The sequence below is a fragment of the Palaemon carinicauda genome, chromosome 17 (assembly GCF_036898095.1).
Source record: "Palaemon carinicauda isolate YSFRI2023 chromosome 17, ASM3689809v2, whole genome shotgun sequence".
Classification (NCBI taxonomy): Eukaryota; Metazoa; Arthropoda; class Malacostraca; order Decapoda; family Palaemonidae; genus Palaemon; species Palaemon carinicauda.
The window spans coordinates 68,868,938-68,896,521 of NC_090741.1; the positions used below are offsets into that span (position 1 = coordinate 68,868,938).

A 27,584-nucleotide genomic window follows, 5' to 3' on the forward strand; every position below is an offset into this window, starting at 1 on the left:
CTGTAATTGTTCAGTGGCTACTTTCCTCTTAGTAAGGTTAGAAGAGACTCTAGCTATGGTAAGCAGCTCTAATAGGAGAAGGACACTCCAAAATCAAACCACTGTTCTCTAGTCTTGGGTAGTGCCATAGCCTTTGTACCATGGTCTTTCACTGTCTTGGGTTAGAGTTCTCTTGTTTGAAGGTACAGTCGAGCACACTATCCTATACAATTTCTATTCCTTTTGGATCTTTAAAGTTTTTATAGTTTATAAAGGAAATATTTATATCAATGTTATTATTCTTCTTAAACTATTTTTTTTCTTTTCCTAGCTGGGCTATTTTCCCTGTTGGAGCTTAGCAGGTAATAATAATAATAATAATAATAATAATAATAATAATAATAATAATAATAATAATAATAATAATAATTTAGTGTTTCCTCAATTTTGGTCTGATTGTGTTTACGAATATCTTGGGTTTTAGTTTGTTTATTGTTTTGTACAGTTCTACTTACTCGTGTTGGTAAAATGTGCTTGAAATAACAATAACACAATAATACTGTTGAATGGTGTGTGATTTATATTACTATAATTACTTGCTAAACTACAACCCTAGTTGGAAAAGCAGGATGCTATAAGCCCAAGAGCTCCAACAAGGAAAATAGCTCAGTAACGGAAGGATATAGATAAATTACAAGAAAAGTATTAAAGAATTAATATATTTTAAGAACAGCAACAACATTAAGATAAATCTTTCATATATAAACTATAAAAAAATAGAAAAAGAAAACGATGTGAGAACTCATGATAGATAATGGATATAATCTCATACAATAAATAATTGTTAAATTGTTGGTAATGGTGTATATTATTAAAACCTACAAATTCAAAAAATCTATCAGCTTTAAACAAAATGTTCTTTTGGAATGAATATGTCCATCCATGACGACAAAAGCCAAAAACGAAATTGATCTGTCAAAGCAGCTCGTCTAGGAGGACACTCGAAAATCAAATCATTGTTCTCTAGTCTTGGGTAGTGCCATAGCCTCTGTACCATGGTCTTCCACTGTCTTGGGTTAGAGTTCTCTTGCTTGAGGTTACACTCGGGCACACTATTCTATCTAATGCATCTTCTTGGTTTATTAAAGCTTTTATAGTTTACATAGGAAATATTTTAATTTTGTTAGTTCTTTAATTATTTTATTTTTCCTTGTTTCCTTTCCTCATCGGACTATTTTCCTTGTTGGGGCCCCTGGGCTTACAGCACAATGCTTTTCCAACTAATTTTGTTAGTTCTTTAATTATTCTATTTTTCCTTGTTTCCTTTCCTCATTAGACTATTTTCCTTGTTGGGGCCCCTGGGCTTACAGCATAATGCTTTTCCAACTAATTTTGTTAGTTCTTTAATTATTTTATTTTTCCTTGTTCCCTTTCCTCACTGGGCTATTTTCCTTGCTGGGGCCCCTGGGCTTACAGCATAATGCTTTACCAACTAATTTTGTTAGTTCTTTAATTATTTTATTTTTCCTTGTTTCCTTTCCTCATTGGACTATTTTCCTTGCTGGGGCCCCTGGGCTTACAGCATAATGCTTTACCAACTAATTTTGTTAGTTCTTTAATTATTTTATTTTTCCTTGTTTCCTTTCCTCATTGGACTATTTTCCTTGCTGGGGCCCCTGGGCTTACAGCATAATGCTTTACCAACTAATTTTGTTAGTTCTTTAATTATTTTATTTTTCCTTGTTTCCTTTCCTCATTGGACTATTTTCCTTGCTGGGGCCCCTGGGCTTACAGCATAATGCTTTACCAACTAATTTTGTTAGTTCTTTAATTATTTTATTTTTCCTTGTTTCCTTTCCTCATTGGACTATTTTCCTTGTTGGGGCCCCTGGGCTTACAGCACAATGCTTTTCCAACTAATTTTGTTAGTTCTTTAATTATTTTATTTTTCCTTGTTTCCTTTCCTCATTGGACTATTTTCCTTGCTGGGGCCCCTGGGCTTACAGCATAATGCTTTACCAACTAATTTTGTTAGTTCTTTAATTATTTTATTTTTCCTTGTTTCCTTTCCTCATTGGACTATTTTCCTTGCTGGGGCCCCTGGGCTTACAGCATAATGCTTTACCAACTAATTTTGTGTTCTTTATTTTATTTTTCCTTGTCTCCTTTCCTCACTGGGCTATTTTCCCCGTTGGGGCCCCTGGGCTTACAGCATAATGCTTTACCAACTAATTTTGTTAGTTATCAAATTATTTTATTTTCCCTTGTTTCCTTTCCTCATTGGACTATTTTCCTTGTTGGGGCCCCTGGGCTTACAGCATAATGCTTTTCCAACTAATTTTGTTAGTTATTTAATTATTTTATTTTTCCTTGTTCCCTTTCCTCATTGGACTATTTTCCTTGTTGGGGCCCCTGGGCTTACAGCATAATGCTTTACCAACTAATTTTGTTAGTTCTTTAATTATTTTATTTTTCCTTGTTCCCTTTCCTCATTGGACTATTTTCCTTGCTGGGGCCCCTGGGCTTACAGCATAATGCTTTACCAACTAATTTTGTGTTCTTTATTTTATTTTTCCTTGTCTCCTTTCCTCACTGGGCTATTTTCCCCGTTGGGGCCCCTGGGCTTACAGCATAATGCTTTACCAACTAATTTTGTTAGTTATCAAATTATTTTATTTTCCCTTGTTTCCTTTCCTCATTGGACTATTTTCCTTGTTGGGGCCCCTGGGCTTACAGCATAATGCTTTTCCAACTAATTTTGTTAGTTATCAAATTATTTTATTTTCCCTTGTTTCCTTTCCTCATTGGACTATTTTCCTTGTTGGGGCCCCTGGGCTTACAGCATAATGCTTTTCCAACTAATTTTGTTAGTTCTTTAATTATTTTATTTTTCCTTGTTTCCTTTCCTCATTGGACTATTTTCCTTGTTGGGGCCCCTGGGCTTACAGCACAATGCTTTTCCAACTAATTTTGTTAGTTCTTTAATTATTTTATTTTTCCTTGTTTCCTTTCCTCATTGGACTATTTTCCTTGCTGGGGCCCCTGGGCTTACAGCATAATGCTTTACCAACTAATTTTGTTAGTTCTTTAATTATTTTATTTTTCCTTGTTTCCTTTCCTCATTGGACTATTTTCCTTGCTGGGGCCCCTGGGCTTACAGCATAATGCTTTACCAACTAATTTTGTTAGTTCTTTAATTATTTTATTTTTCCTTGTTTCCTTTCCTCATTGGACTATTTTCCTTGTTGGGGCCCCTGGGCTTACAGCACAATGCTTTTCCAACTAATTTTGTTAGTTCTTTAATTATTTTATTTTTCCTTGTTTCCTTTCCTCATTGGACTATTTTCCTTGCTGGGGCCCCTGGGCTTACAGCATAATGCTTTACCAACTAATTTTGTTAGTTCTTTAATTATTTTATTTTTCCTTGTTTCCTTTCCTCATTGGACTATTTTCCTTGCTGGGGCCCCTGGGCTTACAGCATAATGCTTTACCAACTAATTTTGTTAGTTCTTTAATTATTTTATTTTTCCTTGTTTCCTTTCCTCATTGGACTATTTTCCTTGCTGGGGCCCCTGGGCTTACAGCATAATGCTTTACCAACTAATTTTGTGTTCTTTATTTTATTTTTCCTTGTCTCCTTTCCTCACTGGGCTATTTTCCCCGTTGGGGCCCCTGGGCTTACAGCATAATGCTTTACCAACTAATTTTGTTAGTTATCAAATTATTTTATTTTCCCTTGTTTCCTTTCCTCATTGGACTATTTTCCTTGTTGGGGCCCCTGGGCTTACAGCATAATGCTTTTCCAACTAATTTTGTTAGTTATTTAATTATTTTATTTTTCCTTGTTCCCTTTCCTCATTGGACTATTTTCCTTGTTGGGGCCCCTGGGCTTACAGCATAATGCTTTACCAACTAATTTTGTTAGTTCTTTAATTATTTTATTTTTCCTTGTTCCCTTTCCTCATTGGACTATTTTCCTTGCTGGGGCCCCTGGGCTTACAGCATAATGCTTTACCAACTAATTTTGTGTTCTTTATTTTATTTTTCCTTGTCTCCTTTCCTCACTGGGCTATTTTCCCCGTTGGGGCCCCTGGGCTTACAGCATAATGCTTTACCAACTAATTTTGTTAGTTATCAAATTATTTTATTTTCCCTTGTTTCCTTTCCTCATTGGACTATTTTCCTTGTTGGGGCCCCTGGGCTTACAGCATAATGCTTTTCCAACTAGGGTTGTTAGTTCTTTAATTATTTTATTTTTCCTTGTTTCCTTTCCTCATTGGACTATTTTCCTTGTTGGGGCCCCTGGGCTTACAGCATAATGCTTTCCCAACTAATTTTGTTAGTTCTTTAATTATTTCATTTTTCCTTGTTCCCTTTCCTCACTGGGCTATTTTCCCAGTTGGGGCCCTTGGGCTTACAGCACAATGCTTTTCCAACTAGGGTTGTAGCTTAGCAATTAATAATAATAATAATAAAGCAAAGCCATTTTAATCTCAGCGCCAAGTGACGTCACACAAAAATGATGGCCTTCGTTGGACCATATGAGACCGAGTGTAAACAGACAAGATGGGAACTCTTTTAGCAGACTCCAGTTATTGTCGCCTGTGTGCCACCGAATCTGACGTAGGATTCACTATTTTCGACGACAGTGAGGAAAAAGCCTCGCTGGCCATTTTAATTAACAAATATCTCCCCATAAAGGTAAGCAGCACCTTGCATTTGGGGGTTGCTCCTCACGTTGCAGTTTCTCGGTTGATTTTCGGAGTCAAATCAAACCTTTAATGTCTTCATTGAAATTTATCATTTTATTATTTTTTTCTCTTCCTGTGTTGTCCTTGACATGCAATGCCTCCGCTTGGAGTAGAAACCTGTTATTCTTGCATGCAAAATGTATAATTTGGGTAATATATGAAGATAATAGTGTAAAGTAGAAAATGGCGGCCGTTGTTGTTGTTTTGGTGGAATGGTTGCCAATTTGTGATTTTTATTTGGATAAATTTGCGGGATAAATTGAATAGTTTAGATATAATTGACCAAAACTCTGATAGAAATAAGAGGTTAGGTTTCATTTTGCGTAAAATAGCTATCTTTTGGACACGTTTCAACGGCCAGTTGTTAAGGAATTATGGCACCTTGGCTTTCAATTATCACATCAATCCTCGATAATGGGCCCAATCTCGAGGCTAACATGTGTTTATCAACTAATAATATTACAGAAGATGGTTCAAAACTTCTTCAATCAGTTCCATTTCTTTACGAGAATAGGGGTTTTCATGAGTTCATTGACTACGTTAATGCTAGCTAGGTCTATGTTGTATCATAGGTCTAGGGTTTTGGGTTATCTTTCAGTAATAGGCCTAACTATATATAACAGGTAATTCAAGTCTGGATATTCTTTGGTACTTTTTGATAGCTGTTATGGCATTTTAAATGTTTAAGCTAGTTTCACTAATAGGTTTAGTTTAGTGAAAAAGAGTTAAAGAAAACATGCCTAGGGTAGAAATTTAACTACGGTAGGTCTCGGCTGTCCGTACAAAAATAAGGTATTATTGTGCTGTTTTACGGGATAATGTAACCTAGGGAAAAAACTACTACCAAAAATAATGCATAAACTTATTTTCTGTAATTTATTTGGAGATAATAAATAGTGTGAGTTAAGACATTTGCAGGAAGGAGTCTTTGTATATCAGCGGCCATCTCCTCCCTTGTGGATTAAGAATGTACATCAACTAACCTCAACTTTCCCCCCTTAACCGAACCTACAAGCCGTGTCCTTACTTACCTAACAAGGGGGCTGGCACCCCCCTACAACCCCCTTTACACTGCCGTATTCCATGTTAGCCGTAATCATACATGCAGGTGGCCGCTATCATACATACACCCCTGCAGGAAAAAACTTGTCATGAACTAAATTTCTGGTTCTATTATTATTATTATTATTACTAGCCAAGCAACAACCCAGGCTGGAAAAGTAGAATACCATAAGCCCAAGAGCTTCAGTAGGGAAAGTAACCCAGTGAGGAAAGTGAATAGCAAATAAACTGTATGAATAATAAATAAAGAATATATAATATTTCAAGATCAGTTAAGTCATCAAAATAGATCAGTCAGTATGTTGTGCAAAATATTCATTGGGGTGTTTGTATGATAGCGTCCATCTGTATGTATTATTATGGCTAACTTAGAATACAGTAGTGTAAGGGAGGTCACGGGGCCCCTCCCCGTTAGGTAAGTAGGTAAGGACACAGCTTGTATGTTAAGTTAGGGGGCAAAATTTAGGTTAGTTAATGTCCATTTTTAATCCACACGGAAGGAACTGGCCACTGATATACAAAGGTTTCTGTTCATCTGTACTATACAAAGGGGGTAAATTTGCTTAATAGAACAAGAACACTAACCATGAAAGTAAGAGGTACTCCTGGTGTATTAATATATGCTTTGAACTATTTTGATGTGTAAATGTTGGAAACTTTATAATTTTCAAGTTGTTAATATATTAGAAACACTAAGAAAATTGCAACAGCAAAAAGCACATTTCATAAGGGAAATAAACAGAAAAGTTGGATCTAACCTACGTTTCCACAACAAACCTAACCTAAGATGATTGTCCTTATCATACCTATTGGAGCCTTTCCCTGTAGTTGGTTGTATCCTTGTGTTGGCTTTCCTTGTGAAATAGGGTTTTTCAGTCAAAAATTTTTTTTATAAACATACTAGTAACACCTCTTATCTCCAAAAGGATAATGACTGTACATATGGCATGATCGCAACAGTTAGTTCCCTCCCAACCAAACAATACGAAAGAACTTTCAAGATTCTGTAGGTAGCATGTCTTTGGAAATGAAGGTAGGAGATTAGCCAAAAAAATAGTTAGTGAAATCGGCCCTGATTGGCCACATAGGTGATTGCAAATTTGCGGCCAGTTTTAATGGTATAGAAAGTAGGGAAGTTGATATCCAGTCCCTGGAATTTGGAATTTCTTACCAAATTAAGATATCTAGGCTATTATTAGTTTCCGAGTATAGGTTTTGGGGCTCAAAATAATGTGATTGGATATATCTATTTGATTGAGTCAGTTCGATTCTCCTACCTTATATTGTAGGCCTACTAATATGCAGTAAAACCATCCAGGTAGCTAACAGTAGTATGAAACAGGAAATTATCTGTTAATAAGTTTCCGAGTATAGGTTTTGGGGCTCAAAATAATGTGTTTGGATATATCTATTTGATTGAGTCAGTTCGATTCTCCTACCTTATATTGTAGGCCTACTAATATGCAGTAAAACCATCCAGGTAGCTAACAGTAGTATGAAACAGGAAATTATCTGTTAATAAGTTTCCGAGTATAGGTTTTGGGGCTCAAAATAATGTGTTTGGATATATCTATTTGATTGAGTCAGTTCGATTCTCCTACCTTATATTGTAGGTCTACTAATATGCAGTAAAACCATCCAGGTAGCTAACAGTAGTATGAAACAGGAAATTATCTGTTAATATGCAGTAAAACCATCCAGGTAGCTAACAGTAGTATGAAACAGGAAATTATCTGTTAATAAGTTCCGAGTATAGGTTTTGGGGCTCAAAATAATGTGTTTGGATATATCTATTTGATTGAGTCAGTTCGATTCTCCTACCTTATATTGTAGGTCTACTAATATGCAGTAAACCATCCAGGTAGCTAACAGTAGTATGAAACAGGAAATTATCTGTTAATAAGATGGAACCCTTTTAACATAATCTGTACTGTAGTCCTATTTTGAGGTGATAGCATGGCTCTATGCCCTTACCAATGCATTACTTGTTGTTGAACGACTCACAGTCTTACACTATGTTCTTAGGGGGTGACGGATTAGTAAGGTCTGTTAAATATGTACAGTACTTTTCAGTTGGACATTGTTTTCACAGTCATTCAAAGTGATGTAATTGAGTATTGTATTATGTTTGAAAAAAAAAAAAAAATATACAAATGATATGGACTTGCTATGCCATGTCAAAATTGAAATAGTAGATATCTATAAATGTACTGTATTGTTGTTATTATTATTACTACTACTACTACTACTACTACTACTACTACTACTACTACTACTACTACCTGCTAAGCTTAAGTGAAAATAAGATCAGATATTTAGGGTTGACCACTGACATTTTTATTATGTATGATTAAATAGAAAAATTGTTACTGCGTGTATATCTCCTTTCCCTTTAGTGTATTTCGCATTATTTCGCTCCATATTGTGGTTTAGTAGAATTGATAATATCCTGTGTTGAAGTGGATTTGAGGCACTATGGACCAGAATCAAACACACTTACACTTATTTTCTACTTTTTTCAACTATTTACACACTATAGCATTGATTCACTTACAATAACTTTTGTCGTTTCTTAGAAAAGGGTTGTCTCCCGTATTCGAACTTTCTTTTGTTCGAAAGGCCCCATCGAACCTGTAGGTTCTGATTAGCCCTCGCTGCATCTTGGAGGACCTTGTCGACTTCTTCTTGGGGGAAGAGTGTCTTACCCCAGCAGGAGGAGGCGATGAGCCTACAGTATTTGGTTCATGTCTAATGGAGGCCTCGGAAAGAACATGTTTTCTGCAATTCGTCCGGGCTGTCCAGAAATCATGCAGGTCCACTTGAAACGTCTGGAGCAAATTCTTTGCAAAGACTCGGAAGATGGACTCATCATTGTACAGGGAGGACAACAACTCCGTAGACACTATTGGATGGAGAGATCTAGCCAGCCTGTTTCTAGCGTCAAGCTCCGATTTAAGGAGGTGGTCCGGCAACTTGGGGAGTCTCTCAGAGAACAATGAGGACGCGCAGTCCGGATCTAGCTTCCCCACCGTAAAGGTAGCAGATGTATCATTCCAGATGCCCGAAGGGGCTGGAACGAGCATAGAGGTGGGGTCCGTCTCCTTCAAGATAGGCATAGGTGAGCTTTCCTTGACTGATTGTACTGTATTGTCAATTCGGCCACCTTATCCACAAGCGGGGAGGCGATGGATGGGGGAGCCGTAAAGATAGGCTCCCTTATGAGGGGTCAGTTTAGAATTAACACATCCCCAGTCGGTGAGAGTCCGGGCCCAGACAGCTTGGGCCTGTTCCTTAGGGAAAATCACGATTTCCTTAGGAACCTTATCCATCCGAACAAGAGCGTGTTCTTGCAGCCGGACGAAACCGTTAAATGGGAATTGAAGACCAGGAGGGTAAAACTCCAGATCATCGAGAGGACGGGTCCCCAATCCCTTTAGCGTCAGGGTACCATCTAGGTATGGAGCATGCCTAGCGAACCGCCACGGATTATTTTTATCAAAGTGTGGTAGCTTAGACGTGTCTGGGGCTGTAGATGGGGGTACCTGAGACCCAGTACGGAGGAGGCTCGATACCATATCCCTCAAATCTGTTATAGAACCCACTTGCTGCTTAATTTGTGATTGTACCAGGACCTTCACCTGTGACTGCATGAAATCCTTGAGGGCACTAAGTGTTAACGGAGGCTCCGAAGAACTACTCGCACCTGAAGCCTTGGTCTTAGCGGACTTGCTTTTGTGTCCTTTGGGAGGCGAAGTAGTTTTGGTAGGGATGTCAGGATTCGATGAAGGTCCAAGGACCGGAGATACGGAAATTGGCGAAGCTGAAGTGCTATGAATTTTGGGTTTGCGAAGCGGCTTCACCTTAGGTCGAACAGATAGAGAGGGATCCCAAGATGAAGTCTGAGGCTTCTCAAAGCTGAGGAAAGATGAGGAAGAGGAAGGAGTAGGTGAGAGAAAGGGATCTGCCAACTCAACACCACTAACCTGCTCGTCCATTGGTTCAACGTTGATATCCAGGGCGGAGACGTCTCCTGAGAGCTGGTTATCTTCCTCCAGAGGGACAGCCGCCCTGATAGCTTCAATCATGGGAGTGGCTACGGCTGAAGGTACCGCCGCTGAGGAGGAGCCTGGAAAAAGACGGGAGGCCAGGTCACCGTCAAGGAGATAAGGGCAGCCGGTGGGGGTGTTTCTTCCAAACCCTGACACCCAGGGCCGGAGACTGGATTTGGCGGCCCGGAGAGCATCCTCATCAGCCTGGAAATGGTAAAATACATTAGAACTAAGGAAAAAGTTAACGTATTTCCAAATATAAAACGGTAAGATACATCTCAAAAATTGATAATAGAACACTGAATTGAAATTCAATATTATAATCATAGAAGAAACAGTAGAAATAGAGAAATCTTACATCATCATTAAGCAAGACCGTTGAAAGGTCGTAGCACAAGGTGCAAGCCTCCGGGAACCAGACCATGTCGGGGGCTTGGCCTGGTTCACGGATGAAGGAGATCGCACAGTGGGCGTGGGATTGGCAGACATCGTGGCCTATCGGATCCATAAAGGAGGCGGCACAACGGACTTTCTGTAATAAAAAGGTTAAATAAATTAAGACGCTCCCGGATACTCTAAAGTAACATGAAAATTATAGAGAGTTTGGGAGGAATATGGTGTGCATGTAAGGTTCGTAATAAAAAAGGGGCTGGAGCCTCATTGTAATTACTAAACTGGTGAGATTTAAACTACTCCGTAGTGCGCTGGAGCAAAAAGTATATATGGGCCGGAGCTTCTGGGTAATTACAGCTAACATGTAGGCTAGTGCGTGAAAGAGCACCGGAACGAGCCAGAGATCTTGGGTAAGGTCCTCGATAATAAAGATAAAATCTAATGTGTGACTGATCTTCAAAAAGATATCCGTAAAGTAACTCCCGGAGCGTGAGATGGATGGGGGGGTAATGGTTTAAACGGCCGTAGCCGGAGTCTATGTGCGGGGAACCGCCGAAGGGACGAGACCCTGCCGGAGGAGTGCATTAAAAATAGGTAAGTAACGTGTTCCCGTCTTAAGCGGTAAAACTCATTGCGGAGTTGGATGGAGGTTCCGGCCCAACTCCCTGGCCGTAGCGGGGAGAGGATGGAACTGGTGGGGGGGGGGACTAAAAGGGGGCTCTTGGGCCTGCCAACTAACCATCTATAGACTCTCATACAAAAGGACCAACATAAACACTAGCCTATGATAAATAGGATGTAAAAGTAACCATAAATACAAAATGGACTAATGATATGATAAAAATATCGTAAAAGGTTGAGTTAGAGAGAGGAGAACCTGTGACTGTATGAACAGAAAACAAGAAGCTCCAGCCGCTCACACTAGGGAACAATGCCCATCGGGGAGATAGAGAAAGGGAGAACTCGTTATCTCATGAACAGAAAACGGGCACTCGCTTCTCGCACTCGTGGTTACTATAAACACAACAAAAACAAACCAAACAGCCACACACATGAAAACAAAAAACAAAAGGGAACGAAGAATAACGAAAAAGGATATAATAATAAAATAACGTAAAATAATACCCGTAACATGATGATAATGGCGGAAACAAGACCACGGCTGAAGGGTACTAAACTATAATAAAGCCCTAAACGTTATCCTTCGTTCTACTAAGAAATGTACTCAAAGCGTAAATAAGTACCAAAGTATATAACAAGGTTCAAATAACAGGCGCAAGACCTTAAATCTATAATAACAATAATGGTAAGAACCTAAATGACAAAGTACCGAACGGCAATAAATGAAAACGTAAGACGTAAACAATAACAATGGCCGCGAACGACGTGGGAGGCACAAGGCCGGTCGCACTAACAAACACTAAAAGTGAAAAAAGGATACAAAGCCCGGTACTAAGATAACTGTCACAATAAACTATGGTACTTAACATTGGTGTAGGAGGAAGGAGAGCACCGGCCATGATGAATAAATCCTCAAAACACAAAATAAAGCGAGAGCACAAAACAAACGAGACGACGCTTAAGAGTTCCAAAAGAAGGATGTTGTTCAGATGGCGCTCGCGTCGGGCGTCGGTGGTGTGGCTCAGGTAGCGTAGCTGGTGCCTCTGTATCGGCCCATCCCTTTTGACGAAGGAATTAGCTAAATGGAAGACAGCCTGTGAATAGTGGTTTTCACACGCCCCTGCTTTATACACGACACCTTCAGGGTGCTCGCGCGAGGGTAGTAACCTCTGCATTCCATGCTTTTAACTTTCTCTGGTATATTTGGAAGTATTTATATCAGAAAAGTGTAAAGAAGGACCCTTTTCACCAGGTGTCACAGGTCTCTCCCCAGAAATAGATTTTTCATACGTCAAAATCCCTTTTTACCTTTAATAATACTTCTCAACTCTTACGTTGTCAATTTTTATATGGCTTAACATCTACCTAAATGAAAGAGGCAATTAATATCACTAATCCTCAATCCAATGGATTTAACAATGCAAATTTTTAAAATGATTTGTATTTTTCCTAGCTATACAAACTAGAGTCATTTAAATGAGTTTACTCCGTTGCTGTTTAGCTACTACTAGTGTAAAGAAAATCGTTGGATTCTGTTAAGATTGTATGGCTGCCACCATACAATGAGTCAGCTGGACTTTCATCACCTAACTCCAGGTCGACATTCCAGTCAGACGCCTTCTTCGACCGCTGTCCTTGCTATGCTTCACTTTGTGTTTTGTTTTTTTTTCTTTATTTGCAGTGCATTTATGATTTTGAGTATATTTCAATTGAATATAAGAACCTGCTCCAGTCTTGGAGGTAGTCCGTGTGGCACCTTCATAAACCGTGTGGAGTAGATCCTCATCCTTTGTGTTCGGCGTCAATGACATTTGATGTCAGAATGTCATGTGTTCGGCGTCAATGACATTTGATGTCAGAATGTCAGAAAACTTAAAATGCATTCATCTTTTGTGTATTGTGGCAAATAAGTTAAACAATCCCACTCTCCTCCTTCCGTCTCTTTTCCTGCTTCAAAGGTTTGCCACGTGTATTATAGCCACCTGCTGCCCCGAGGAAGACAAGAAGAGGAAGTCACTAAAGCACAGAATGTCCGGTAATTTGAAGTCTCGTGAAACTATTTCTCTACTGTACATGGTTTGCAATGAGATCTGACTCTTGTGAAAGAAGCTGGTGTAAGGTTCTAGCCCTCTTGTGCAAGGGTCCAGAGATTACAATTGTAAGAGGTCTATCCCAAGAGTTACTGGTCAGAACTCCAGTCCCTCTCCTACCTCGGAATGCTCCCGAGACACTTTGGTGACAGAATGCCCTGCCAAGAGAGCTGCGAGGAAGGAAGTTTATGATGAAGCTTTCAAGTCTTCCAATCATCCAGAATTGTCCGTCCAGCTCAGTGAGAAAAAGGAGAGGCCAGGCTATTCTTGCCTTCTGTTCTTTCTCCTTGTGAAAAACGATCATCACATGCACGATAACTGTGTGACTGATCTTCTCGATTTGGATCTACATGAGCATGATCGTCCTGGTCGTCTTATTCTCATTTTGCATGGGCTAGGATATCTCGTGCTTCTCCCACTTCTTGGGATAAGAATCCTTGCCATGATCACGATCACCATCACCCAGATTAAGTGATAACGTTCTCGAGTCCCATGGGCAGGAGGTCGTCTCGGTCTTGCTCCTAGCATTCAAGGAAATGCCGAGAGGAAACAGTAGTTTCCACTTCTCGAGATCATCGATCAAGACCATTCATGACCGGTCTTCCCAACAACGCTCCTCTCCTTCTAAGAAGTGTCTCCTGTGGAGACTGGACTTCTACAGAGATGACTGTTGGGCTTCAGACCCCACGGGTCAAGTCATCTAAGGTGTTAATAGATAAGACACCTCATTCCGCTAAACAACGGAGGGAAGTTTCGTCTCCTGAGGCTTCAGATTCCGTTGCAGCTCGACCTAAGACTCTTCCCGGACAGAACGTTCTGCTCCTCACAGTACCTAACCAGGTATGGACTGGACTGCTTCAGACTCCTTGTCCAGGTGCAAAGATGTTAGGTCTAAACACCATGGTCCTTCTAAGGAAGATAAACCTCAGAAATATTCTGCCCCAGAACGTGTAAGATCACCCTCGGTTGAAGATGATCCTTCTTCCCTGGTGTTTTCAGAGAGTAACTCGGTCAAGGAGACAATTAACACTTCTGTTGCTATTCTTAAAGAATACCGGGCGAATCTGTCCCACACTAAGCTGGTGAAGAGGCCTTCCTCCCCACCCTTCTTTCACAAGGATTATCTCGCAGACTTAGTTACTCCAGATCAGGGTCCTATGCCTACCGAGACAGACAATTCAGTTATGGATTCGACCTTCATGAAGGACTTGGCTCTTATTAGAGAACTTGACGAGCTCAGAAAAACCTCATCAGAACCCAGCCAATCGATGATGTGGAGAATTGGAAATAGGAAGTCAGTTATTTTTCAGCTTACAAGTCTACAGTGATGGAGTTGTCATCGATGGCTAGCCTCCAGTCTATATTATAGATTAACCATTAGTCAGGGTGGTGGCCCACTTTTCAATGTCCCACCTTCCTTCATGATCTGAAGAGAGTTTACAGATCTCATTTTCTCCGGGGCCAAAGGTGTCTCCATTTTAGCTAGTCAGTTGGCCAACCAGTAGACGAACTGGGTTCTCAAATGGAGAGACACAGTAGTAGATTTTTTTTTTCAACTGTATGGGAAGGAAGGCCATCCTCTCATTCCCAATAGGACAGCGAGGCAACTTACAAGAGATGGAGGAATGTGAACCAAGACTCCCTTATCCAACGAGCAGTGGCATTTAGGGGCCAAAGTTCCTCTAAGCCAGCTATGCTCAGGGCTGCTGCTGCTTCTGCCACATGACCAACAGTAAAGAATCAGATAACCACATCAAAGTCCAAATCCACTCTAGTGAGTGGTAGAAGTCTTTTTGACAGGATACCATCCACTGTTCATCAGCTCCACTCGCTTGAGATTCAATGACATTCCAGACATATCCTCCAAGATTGTTGAAAGCTCTGGTGCTCATAGCAGAAGTTTCTTCGATGTCGGACAAGAATGTGCTAGAAGTCATCTGAGACAGGTCTCCTAGCTTCTACAGTCGACTGTTCCTGGTGAATCAAGTCATCAAGAGGATGGAGACCTGTGATCAACCTCTATCCTTTGAACAAGTTTGTTCAACAAACTCCTTTCAAGATGAAGATGGTAAGCACAGTTTGTGCTGCTATCAGGAAAGAGGACTTCTTACTTTCTATTAACCTGAAAGGTGTATATTTTCAGATACTCGTCCATTGATTAAGCAGGAAGTACCTCCGCTTTGTCGTCAATAGAATGGTGTAACAATTTCCAAGTTCAGTGCTTCAGAATATCCCGTTCTGCAGGCGTCCACACAAGGATTCAACATAATTAAGGGTACTTAAGTAACAGCTGTTACTGAACATAATTTTATCTTTCCAATAAAGTAATAGATACTGTACTAGATGCCCAATGCAGCATAAATAAGGATACTCACGTGTAATCAGTGTCTTCCATGTCTGTAAAAGTGAATCACTTCTGTGAAGTTGTAGTAGAGGTCCTGTGATTTGGTAGGCAGTCGAAGTGGTTATGAAGGTCAAATTTTAAGGGGGGGATCCATTTTCCATAAGGGGGGTCCATGTTCCATTGCGGAATCTGAACCCCAAGTCCATATTGTATACTACACTGGTTTCGGTCCTTTTGAACGGGATTTGTCATCTGAGGTATCTCGATGATTGACATCCTGTCATCTTCAAGAAGACAGTTGCTTTAGGATTGAGACAGCGTCTTAGCCTTTTGCAATGATCTGCGGATCGTTGTCAATTAGAAGAAGTCCTGTCTCATACCCAACAGGTGAATGGATTACCGGGAAATGTTGATAGCTATGGCAGCAGTGTAAATCTTTCAGCAGTCTGTCATATCGGACTCGGTGAGGACAATCTTTTTGACAGACTATTATATCAACTGACTCAGTGAGGTTGCGTGACCCTTTCTTTCAGTTCAAAGTTTAGTGGCAAGTCAGTTATATGAATCTTTTGTTGTTGGAGAAACTCTTTCCCCGCAGGTGCCTCCACCAAGGGTTGCTTCAGTGGTGGCTGAAGCATCACTGGTCAGCTAGGACCAATCCTCCCCCAACTTATGTTCAGGTGAATGCAACAGTGAGAGAGGATCTAAAGAGATGTTTGAACAATGAAAACCTCACTAGGGAAGTTGCTCTAGACCGTTCTTCCTGAGATTCTGTTGCTGTTCACATATGCATCAAAGGAGGGATGGGCAACACCACCTAGGGGTTTTGGTCTGTAGAAGAGAAGGGTCTGCATATCACCCTGCTGGCAATGCGAGCCGCGCTTTTAGCACTGCAAGCTTTCCAATAGAGTTTGGTGGAGCACTCGATAGCATTGATGAGCAAAAGCACTACCACAGTGACCTACATCAACAAACAGGGAGGGACCATTTCACATGACCTATGCGAGTTAGCAAGGAACACTCACAACTTGGATGTTTGACAACGCTGTGGAGCTGTGATCAAGATACATTTCAGGGAAGATGTGCACAACGTAGTAGTAGGATAATGACTGGAATTTCTACCAGCTGTAGCTTAAAAGCATCCTGTGTATTGTTTTCCAGTTCCAAACTAGGCAGCCGTGATGGAGGAATGGAGCAACTTGGGTGCTTACTATTTTCTGCCTTTCCACCTGATTCGTTGAGCCATTAACATTGTTGGGGACTTTGAATGTCAGGATGACCCTGGAGCTTCTTAAGTGGCCACAAGCAAAATTTTTCACCGATCTGCTGATGTCTTTGTCGAGGTACCAAGAGAATTACTCCGATGGGCCAACCTTTTCTTGTCAGCCCCTCCTGCAGAGATTGTACAACAACATCGCCTCAATCTCCTCCCTTAATGAAGTAACCATTGATTGAGACAATCTGCTGCTTTTTCCTGTGTGGGTATTTTGATGCTCTCAAAAAAAAAAAAAAAAAAAACTCAGACTGGAGCACCAGACCCTTTTCTTAAAAATCTTGGAAGGTTAAGAGACTGATCTCCAGGATTACTATTCCCTTCTAGATTTGGGAAACCATTAAAAGCTCCAGATGACACACACGAAGGAAGACCCTTTAAGACGAGGGGCTCACAAAGTCAGGAGTATTGCCTGTACCTTATCCTACTGGAGGAATCTGTCCATTCTGCAGATCATGGAGGCCAAAGTCTGGAAATTCCAGACGACCTTCACTGCCCAATACCTTCATGAATACTGTACAACCACAAGTCCCTGGATACCTTTTCTTTTCAATTTGAAATTGTATTGAAGTATTTCCACCATCCTCCTAGCAAGGTGAACGATGGACATTCATTAATCATATAATGTTTATACACTGGACAAGGGATGACATATCTCTCATGATAGTGATTCTTCATTGACTTACCATTTATGGTAGTAGCATACCCTAACTCTATTTGCATTCATATGCACAGGAAGTTAGGAGTTGACAGTAGACATGACTTTCACTCTGTTTAGGATCAAAGTTCATGAATTTTCCCAGGTCGGTTAACCAAGCCAGGTTTTTTGTTATTGGGACTTCTCCCTCCCAAGGATAAGTCCCCTATTTGTAAGTGAAGGGACAAATCATATGTTTTTAAAGACAATTATGTTTCTCCTGCCTCTACTACACCTCAAACACTTAGGGCAAACATCAAAGTGACTATTGCTCTACCTGTCGAGTGGGCAGGGCTTACCTGCCTCTAGGCAAACCAACTATGTTTACAGTGTTAAAAGTCTAAACAACCTTTTCAGCTTCGCTGATGACATACTTCTATTAAAGGTCTCAGGTTTGTATAATTAGGAAAAAATACAAATTTTTGAATTTTTTATTTTAGTGTTGACATTAGAGATGTGCCATGCTTTCTGTTGAGATACTACCACTAGAGAGTTATTGGGTCTTGGATTGGCCAGACAGTAATGCATTGGATGATTCTCTCTGGTTATGGCTAATTTTCCCTTTGCCTACACATACACCTAATAGTCTGGCTTATTCTTTACATATTCTCCCATGTCCTCTTACACCTGACAACACTGAGATTACCAAACAATTCTTCTTCACTCAAGAGGTTAACTACTGCACTGTAATTGTTCAGTGGGCTACTTTCCTCTTGGTACGGGTAGAAGAGACTCTTAAGTTATGGTAAGCAGCTCATCTAGGAGGACACTCCAAAATCAAACCATTGTTTTCTAATCTTTGGTAGTGCCATAGCCTCTTCCAATGTCTTGGCGTAGAGTTCTCTTGGTTGAGAGTAAACTTGAGAACACTATCGTATTTCTCTTCCTCTTGTCTTTTTTTTAAGTTTTTATAACTTATAAACGAAAGATTTATTGTAATGATACTGTTCTTAAAATATTTTACATTAGTTGTTAATTACTTCCATTTTATTTTATTTATTTCCTTATTTCCTTTCCTCACTGGGTTATTTTCCCTGTTGGAGCCTTCAGCTTATATTATCCTGCTTTTCCAATTAGGGTTTTAGCTTAACAAGTAGTAGTAATAACAATAATCATTATCTCAAGAGTGATATGCTCTTGCATGATGCAAGTATTGAGGAAGCATTGTGGCACACTTTTGACTTCCTGGCCATGTATGTAGAGAAGGGCATCTCAATAAAAAGTTTGTAAGAAGGCTATTGACTTTAAAGGCTTCCATCTTGCTTGAGATGTATACTAACCGACCAGTAACCATCTTTCCATTATAAGGAATTTTCCCATGTCAGCTAATCCAACCATATCTGACATTAGATTTTGGCCTAGTTTTCAAAATCAGTTGATACCGTTCCGTGACACAGCCTTAAGAAGCCAGCAGGGAAGCATGTACAGTTTATCATATTGGAATCTCTAGCATCAGGAGAAAGTTTGGCTGGCACAGGACGCAATCTACCAGCTGGGGAAGGATAGCCTCGCATATCACAACAAAACTTTCCTCATAGCTACCGTCACTGACATGAGCAAGAAGGCATAAGCTTTGTCATGCTTAGCCAATATAAAATTCTCTCTCTACTGTAAGGGAGGCAGGAGAATTGTCTTATGTGGTAGGTGTTGTTTCATCCCTGCCAGGGCAAACTATGTTGCTTTGGAAGGAGGAACCCTTGCAGTTTAGTCGTTCCTCCAGAATACACAGTTCTTCCTGCTGGGATGCCTTAACCCCACTGTCGTTATGGATCATCATCCACTCGACAGAATATTGGCATATGTTGTCATTCTAAAACTATTTAGGTTTAAAGAGAAACTTTCCAGCTTAAATTCTAGGTCAAGTACCTACCTAGGAAGAGGAATTGCCTGCGCTATTGATTTTCTGTTGCGGTACCCGGCCTTATGACATTACCTGATGAATTTGATGCCAAGCTTGCGGAGTACCTGGCAGTATTGGGTCTATAAAGAGAGAACTGAAGAGAGTTGATCTCTCACTAGGGGAGGAACATCGAAAACCATCAGTGTGCATATTAGACATGAATCCTTAACGGGTGATTTTTTTAAAATTCTTCAGCCCTTTTGTCCACCTAATTGTATAGTTATTAAAATTTTTTTATTTATTCAATAATATCTATTGATCCCTTTATGGGGTTCATGTAGACATTACCAAAGGGTCTTTGCAGTGCCCCTGGTCTATAGCTGAACTCACTGTCCTTTACCTTCGTTTCATCTTCCGTTTTTTCTCTTGCAAGTCAACCTATGTTTCCCCTGTTGCACCTCATCCTTGAATGACCTCCCAAGCCCCAGTGCCGGTCCTCATTGCCCAATTTTAATACATTTGTCCGTTATGGTACAAGAGAGAAAGAGGAGTGAATTTAAAGTAATTGTTAAACTCATCTGCTGGACAAAATTATTTTTTAGATATCATTGCTATATTTTCATAAGTAGCAATGGAAAGGGGAGTTTTTGATGACTTATTCGGGTACAGTAGTTGAGGAGCACAACTGGACACATTGTTATTCAGTTGATCACATCACCAATGTAAGGTACTGCAAACTGAGAGTTACATATACAAAATCCAGTATGTTGGAACTTGCAGAGTACCTTTGATTGCATAATCTGGAAGAATTAGGGGACAGATAAAAGGGCATAAGTAATATAAGGGATATTTTAATTGACAGTAAAAGAAGGATCAAAAGATATTGTATAAGAGTAGCTTCTGAGAAAGTATAGGTCTCAAAGTGATTGTTATGATAATCACCTGCCAGTTATTGCGGTGCAAGTTGAAAAATCCACAGAAATAACCTTTTGGGTAAGAAGTAGAAGACTTGCACTTTTAAGAAGTTAAGTATTTGGAGAAGGTTATCTAAAGAGTCAGGTGAACAGGTCATGCTTTTGCCTTATTTTACTCGTGTTTCATCAAGTACAGACTTATCTTTGAAACAAAATCATAAAAAAGAGGTAATAAGACACCTGGAAATGGTTAAGGAAATTGACTGTATATTTTGTTGTCTTGAATGGGAGAGGGTAAAGGTGTTTTTCCTTAGCAAAGATATGTCCATAGGCTGAATATTTTTCATGGAATGGGGAATAAATAATCCTCAGTCATAATAAGGCAAAATGTTGAATCAATATTTTAACCAGATCTGACCACTTTCTCACCAGTGGTAGGTAATTGATGGGAGTTTCAATGATCGGATGCTACTTGCATAATACTGCGTAGTAGTTCACACCATTTTTTAAAAATCAGAATTGAATTGGTGATGCAAGAAGAGGTAGTGATGGATACATTGTTATCAGATAGAATCAAACTATCTGGTTTTACTAACCAATTCTAGTTGGAATGAAGTAAGAGTTTTGTGTTATCATCATCATACTTCACCATTTTTTTTATATGTAGCAATTGTATATTCAAGCTTTATTATTTGACTTAATTTTTTCCAATCAGGTTGTTGACAATGGCCAGTTACCAGTACGAATCTGTGAGCGATGCCATATGGGTGTGGCTGCTACGGTGGATCTCATTGACAGAATGGTGGAAGGACAGCAGAAACTGAGAGCGCTATTACAGGTGATTCAGTTCAGTATTATTATAAGATGATCAAATTTTCCTTTACATGGAACTAAGTTTATGTACCATATTTTTATGTTAAAATAGTAGTAAAACAGGAAAGTTTAAACTAAATCTGAACAGACTGGTGAATTATGAAAGTAAGACATTGTTAATTTGGAGTAATGCAACACAAGTGTTAAAAGATCCTGCAGAGTAGATAAAGTGCAGATGCTGCATATGTTATTTGTGGAGCACCACAATGCCTTTTGATAAAATCATAATTTATTTTTTAGATTAGCTTTTGTTTTAATTGAAGAAAGTCTCCATTCTAGATTTCTTGCTAAGAATTAATCTTGATATCTAGTACAGTGTAAGACAAAGTAGTTGTAGTTGTATCTTAGCTTTATAAAACTTGAGAAAAAGGTTGAAGGTATTTCAACAAATCTGTTGATGGAATAGTTGTAATGATGACCAAGGCTTCGATTAAGTTTTGTTTAAGAATTTGACACTACACTAGTTACCAAGTAAGCTGTAACGAACTTGGTACAAAACTTGATGAGACTTGGAGACTAACAGTCCAGTTTTAAAGTAGCACATCACCCTACATCAGTGATTGGCTCCAAGAGACCTGTTGTGAGTCAATTTTTTTTTTATGTAGATTGGATTTTACCTGTATAAAGGGACTTGTACATTTCTTTTATATATAAAAGTATTTACAATATGTACTTACAACCTGCAATCACATTATAAAACCCAGTCTCTTAGATTAATAAGCTTTCATGTAAAGTACAGTACAGTATTATATTTATAGTATTTGGAGAGAGAGTGAGAGCTTATTTTTCAGTGTTGATATTTCATATAATTGCTATTATGGTGTACTATTTTTTTATTTTAAATATTTAACTTAGCCGGTGAATATATAATAGCTGCTACTCAGCGGCTCGACAGAAAACACACTCAAAAAACTCGCGAGCGATCGCTATGAAGGTTGCGGGTGTGCCCACCAGCGCCAACTATCGGCCAGATACCACTCTTGCATGTAAACAAACCCTTCAATTCTTCTCTGTTGACCTTGACGACAAGACGTATCAATACTCGCTGTAGAACCTGGAGTTTTCTCAACATATTTGGTGAAGTACTTCATTTTGGTTTGAGCTTTCGCAGTGCAGGTGTTTTTCCTCAACATAAACTCTTGAACTCTTTATTGAATCAGATTTAATTGTTTATGACTTGGATTGTTTTTTGGACTTTCTTTGACTAATTCAAAATGGCTGACCCTTCACAAGTACCTAGATTTCGTAAGTGTAATGCTAGGGACTGTAATAGGCGTCTTCCAAAGGCATCTCTCGACCCACATACTGTGTGTTCCAATGGTCGGGGTAAAACCTGTCAATTGGGAGATCGGTGTGAGGAATGCGTGGGCCTTTCGGAATTCGATTGGCTCGAATACGATAAGTATGCACGTAGGCTAGAGAGAGATAGGGTAAGGAGGAGTTCATCTAGGTCTGTAGATTTTTCCTCTCCACATGCCCCTGAACCTAATCCTTCCCCTGTAGTGGTTGTTCCTAACCCCCCTTCTAGCACTCAGGAACCATCTATGCAAGACATGTTACGTGCTATTCATGCCTTGGGGGAAAGAGTTGAAGCGTTAGCAACTGATCGTAATCAACTCATGGCTGACGTGAAGGAGCTTAAGTGTCAGAGTGCCACAGCGGAAAATAGTGGGAAAGTGATTAGTGCGCAAAGTGTTGTGAACAGTGTTGCGACCGAGGGTTCGTCTGTTCGTGCCTGTCGTTCACCTAGTCCGAGACCTCTTGCAAGCTCCCAAGCCCAGGGGAGAAGTAATGTCGTACGACTTATAGGTTCGAGAGGCCTTGATCAGCGAACAGACGTTCCCTCTATGGTATCAGGCGTATCTCACCAAGATCGCCCCTACCACAAGACGAGAGAGCCCATTTTCTCCTCGTCTTCCGAAGGCTTTTCGCGCAAGAAACCGTGGAGCAAGGTTTCTAGGCCTCTTAAGCGGAAGTCGGTCCCTTCAGGGCAGGTCCAGCGTCCTGGATGTAGTCATTGGGACAGTTCTGAACCGTTGCAATCATCGGATGACTGCTCGCCGCCTAAGCAAGGCAAGGTTGTGCCGTCTCAGACGTTAACCCCGTCGTTTACCGCACCCATTCCCGTGGACCCTAAATGGGTTATACTGCAGGACATGCAGTCTAAGCTTGCCTCACTTATGGAAGACTATTCTGCCGATAAGGTTTCCGTTGAGCCTAGCCGTTTATCTCATCGAGATCCTGGCCTTCAGCCACCCAAACGTACCTTTGTGCGTCCTGTTGACGTTGGCGTAGCCAAGTCACGTCAGTCAAGTTATTTAGAACCTCAATCGATGCGGTCTCGTGTGGATTTTCAGCCGCATTTGGACGTTAGGCCACTTGCTGATGCTCCTGTTGACGTTCAGGACGTTCGCCAACCATCGGAGTTGACTTGTTTTGACGCTGAGCGTCAACCACCGCAACCTAGAGTTGTTTTGACTGCTCAGACTAGGCGGTCAAAGCAGTCTCGAGTGGACGCTGTGCGTCCTCACGCACCTGTTGTTGTTGACAGTTCACAGACTGTCAAGCAGTTACATGACGTTGCGTCCTGGTCCGCTACTAATGCACCAGTGCGTGTGGACGCTGCGTGTCAAGCATTGCCAACCCCTTTGCTTGTTTCTCAGCAGTTGTCAGATGAGGAACCTTCAGATGAGGACGTTGCTGACCCTCAGCCTGAGGATCATCCTTCAGATGTAGATGAACCCAGAACAGTTCCGCCTTCAATGGACTTTAAGAAAGTCATGTTAATTTTTAAGGAGTTGTTTCCCGATCACTTCGTCTCTGTTGCGCCTCGTTCGCCGCCGTCTGAGTTTGTTCTAGGCGTTCCTTCTGACATGCCAGCCTTTACAAAACTTGTGCTCTCTCGCTCATCCAAGAGAGCTTTACGGCTTTTAGGCGATTGGTTGGAAACCAAGAGGAGTTTGGGGAAGACGGCCTTTGCCTTCCCTCCATCTAAACTCTCGTCTAGATCGAGCGTCTGGTATGCCACGGGAGAAGTTCTCGGCTTGGGAGTCCCTGCCTCTGCCCAGGGCGACTTCTCAAGCCTTGTAGACTCTCCCCGCCGCCTAGCCATGAGACGCTCGAAGATTAGTTGGTCCTCCTCGGTCCTTGACCATCTGCTGAAAGGCATTTATAGAGCCTTTGAAGTTTTCAACTTCCTTGACTGGTGTTTGGGAGCCTTAAGTAGGAAAATCTCATCGGCTGATAGAGATGTCTCCGTACTTATTATGTCCTGCATGGATAAAGCCATCCGCGATGGTTCCAATGAACTCTCCTCCTCTTTTACTTCAGGAGTCCTTAAGAAGCGAGAGTCCCTTTGCTCTTTTCTGTCGGCAGGAGTTACTCCCTGTCAAAGATCTGAACTACTCTTTGCTCCCTTATCGAAGTTTTTGTTCCCTGAACATTTGGTTAAGGACATAGCTTTGTCACTCGTGCAGAAGGACACCCATTATTATTATTATTATTATTACTATCCAAGCCACAACCCTAGTTGGAAAAGCAAGATGCTATAAGCCCAGGGGCTCCAACAGGGAAAAATAGCTCAGTGAGGAAAGGAAATAAGGAAATAAATAAATGAAGAGAACAAATTAACAATAAATCATTCTAAAATAAGAAACAACGTCAAAACAGACATGTCATATAATAAACTATCAACAACATCAAAAACAAATATGTCATAAATAAACTATAAAAAGACTATGTCTGCCTGGTCAACAAAAAAGCATTTGCTCCAACTTTGAACTTTTGAAGTTCTACTGATTCAACCACCCGATTAGGAAGATCATTCCACAACTTGGTCACAGCTGGAATAAAACTTCTAGAGTAGTGAACCCTCGTTTATCGCGGTAGATAGGTTCCAGACGCGGGCGCGATAGGTGAAAATCCGCGAAGTAGTGACAGCATATTTACCTATTTATTTAACATGTATATTCGGACTTTTAAAACCTTCCCTTGTACGTAGTACTGTTAACAAACCACCCTTTAATGTACAGAACACTTAATGCATGTACTACAGCACCCTAAACTAAAACAGGCACAAATATTAAAGGCGATTTTATATCATGTGTTTCCTAAACACCTAAAAAGCACGATAAAAAATGGCAACCAATGTTTTGTTTACGTTCATCTCTGATCATAATGAAGAAACAAACTCATTTAGTGTACACATATATGTACGTATGGTTAGTTTTTGCATCGATTATATTGATTATACAGTACTGTATGTTGATTTTTTTATTACCAATGTTTTAGTTTACGTATTTTTCTTAGGACTTCCAAATGAAATCTTTTTCTTTATGACGCCGCCTGAAACGACGGCGTGTACGCTCAGTAAACAACCACGCTCAGAACAAACAAGGCATTTAACACGCATGATGATAGTGATAAATAATGATACAGTACATACAGTATTTACAGTACAAAGCATTTACAAAATATGTTACCTTACAAATATAAATTATACAGTACTTGTACGTAGCAAAGCAGGAAAACAATTTGAGAGAGAGAGAGAGAGAGAGAGAGAGAGAGAGAGAGAGAGAGAGAGAGAGAGAGAGAGAGTTTTACGTACGTAAATGTAAATTTTAAACAAAAAAAATATGATAGGTTACAACATGTAGACTTTTAAAACCTTCCCTTTAACTTAATGCATACAGTACGTACATTACTAAACTATAAAATAGGTTAAAGTAAAAAATAAAGATTGTTACTGTACTCACCACGAAAGAAGTTCAAGAAAAACTTGAATGACGATGGCGATGAATTTGCTGCACAGTAGAAATGATGATGATGAAGCTGATGATGTGTTCTACTGTGCAGTCAATGATAGTATTTTACGTCTCTTCAGACGGAGGTGTCTTTTCCTGGGACACCTCTTCAACTTCTTCAATTTCTTCCGAAGGCGTACTAGCAGGAGGAACTGGCTCTTTTTTGCGAGGCTGAAAAAACATTGTGATCGGAAGTTGTTGCCGCTGCTTCTTTTTTCGATCCAAGAGCATCCTGTAGGGAGTCGTGATGTCATCGACCTTGTTGCAGAATTGCATCGAGCGAACCATATCCTCGTCCCACTCTTGCAACATTTCTTTCGCCTCCTTCATATGGTTGCAGAACTTGGCGAGCCGTTCTAATGTTAAGCCCGTTTCTTCTACATTTTCTTGGGTCTCTTCCTGGGTACCCTCACTCTCTTCCTCACTTGCCGATTTCGTCAGGTCTTCGAGGTCTGCGTCAGTTAGGGGCTGGGAATGGCAGTCCAACAACTCGTCGACGTCTTCAGTCGTCATGTCGCCAAACCCGTCACCCCCAATTATGGCAGCCAACTGCACAGATTTCCGTATTGCAGAGTGTTGGATTTCCGACGGAGTAAATCCCTTGTCGTCGTAAACAATATCGGGCCACAGCTTCTTCCAGCTCGCATTTACGGTTGCAGGTTTCATCTCTTGAAGTGCCTTTTGAATATTCTGCAGGCACGTGGCTATGGTGTACTGCCGCCAGTACGCCTTCAAGTTGAAGTCTTCATCCTCGTCATCTTGGGCAGCATCCACACACGCAACGAGGTCCGCCAAGGTATTCTTCGTGTAGAGGGCCTTGAACGCCCTGATAACCCCCTGGTCCATTGGTTGAATTAATGACGTGGTGTTGGGTGGCAGGAACTCAACCTGAACGCCCTCACGCGACAGGTCAGTTGCGTGTCCACCAGCGTTATCCATAAGGAGAAGGATCTTGAATGGCAAGCCCTTCTCTAAGAGATATTCATGGACTTGCGGGATGAAACACTGGTGGAACCAGTTGGAGGTCAGCATCTTCGTAATCCATGCTTTTTGATTATGCATCCAGTACACGGGAAGGAGATTCTTATTTTTGTTTTTCAAAGCGCGAGGATTTTTCGACTTATAAATAAGCCCCGGCTTTAACAAAAATCCAGCAGCATTGCCACACATCACGAGGGTAACGCGATCCTTGAATGCCTTAAAGCCAGAGGCTTTGGCTTCCTCTTTGAACAGGAAAGTTCGCGACGGCATTCTCTTCCAAAACAAGCCGGTTTCATCCATATTAAACACTTGTTCCGGCTTGTATCCACCTTCAGCGATAATGTTCTTGAAAGTCTGGTTCACGTAAGTTTCAGCAGCGGCAGTGTCAGCGGAAGCAGACTCCCCATGCAGGGAAACGCTTTTCAGGGCGAAGCGTTTCTGAAACTTCGCGAACCATCCTTTGCTGGCGGAAAAACGTTGTTTCTGACGCTGGGAATCAGTGGAGGTCCCTGGTTGAGGATCATCTACATCATCATCTTCTTCAGCATGGTCGCCATCGTCGTCATGAGGTTCCTTTGCCGCAAAATTCTCATACAAGCTCAAAGCCTTTGTTCGGATGGTGTTCGTATCCAACGTTATGTTTTTCTTCCGACAGTCGGCAATCCACACAGCTAAAGCACCTTCCATGCGTACGATCGTTTTATTACGCGTTGTAACGACTCGCTTCGCTGATCTGCTAAAGGTGATTGCAGCAGTCTTTCTAATGTTCGCCTCGTCCTTCCTGATGTAGCGAACGGTGGATTCGTTGATGCCAAAATGGCGGCCGGCGGCCGCGTAACTTCTACCATCTTTTAACATGTCGAGAAGCGTAACCTTCTCAGCTATCGTCATCATTCTTCGGTGGCGTTTAGGCTC

At 40.7% G+C, this 27,584-nt stretch overlaps 1 protein-coding gene across 2 annotated transcripts in view; it reads left to right on the forward strand.

Moving 5' to 3' along the window:
• Nucleotides 1-4,509: 4,509 nt before the first annotated feature.
• LOC137656849 (zinc finger protein 596-like) overlaps nt 4,510-27,584 on the forward strand; it is a 104,370-nt gene continuing 81,295 nt past the window's right edge. Inside the window, exons 1-2 of one of the 2 annotated variants that reach the window (XM_068391199.1) lie at nt 4,510-4,680; nt 20,729-20,851. In XM_068391199.1, coding sequence (XP_068247300.1) covers nt 4,546-4,680; nt 20,729-20,851 — 258 coding nt within the window. In that variant the 5' untranslated portion in view covers nt 4,510-4,545. Of the gene's footprint in view, nt 4,681-5,016; nt 5,354-20,728; nt 20,852-27,584 lie in introns of those variants that run through there. The other variant, XM_068391200.1, reaches the window with a different exon arrangement.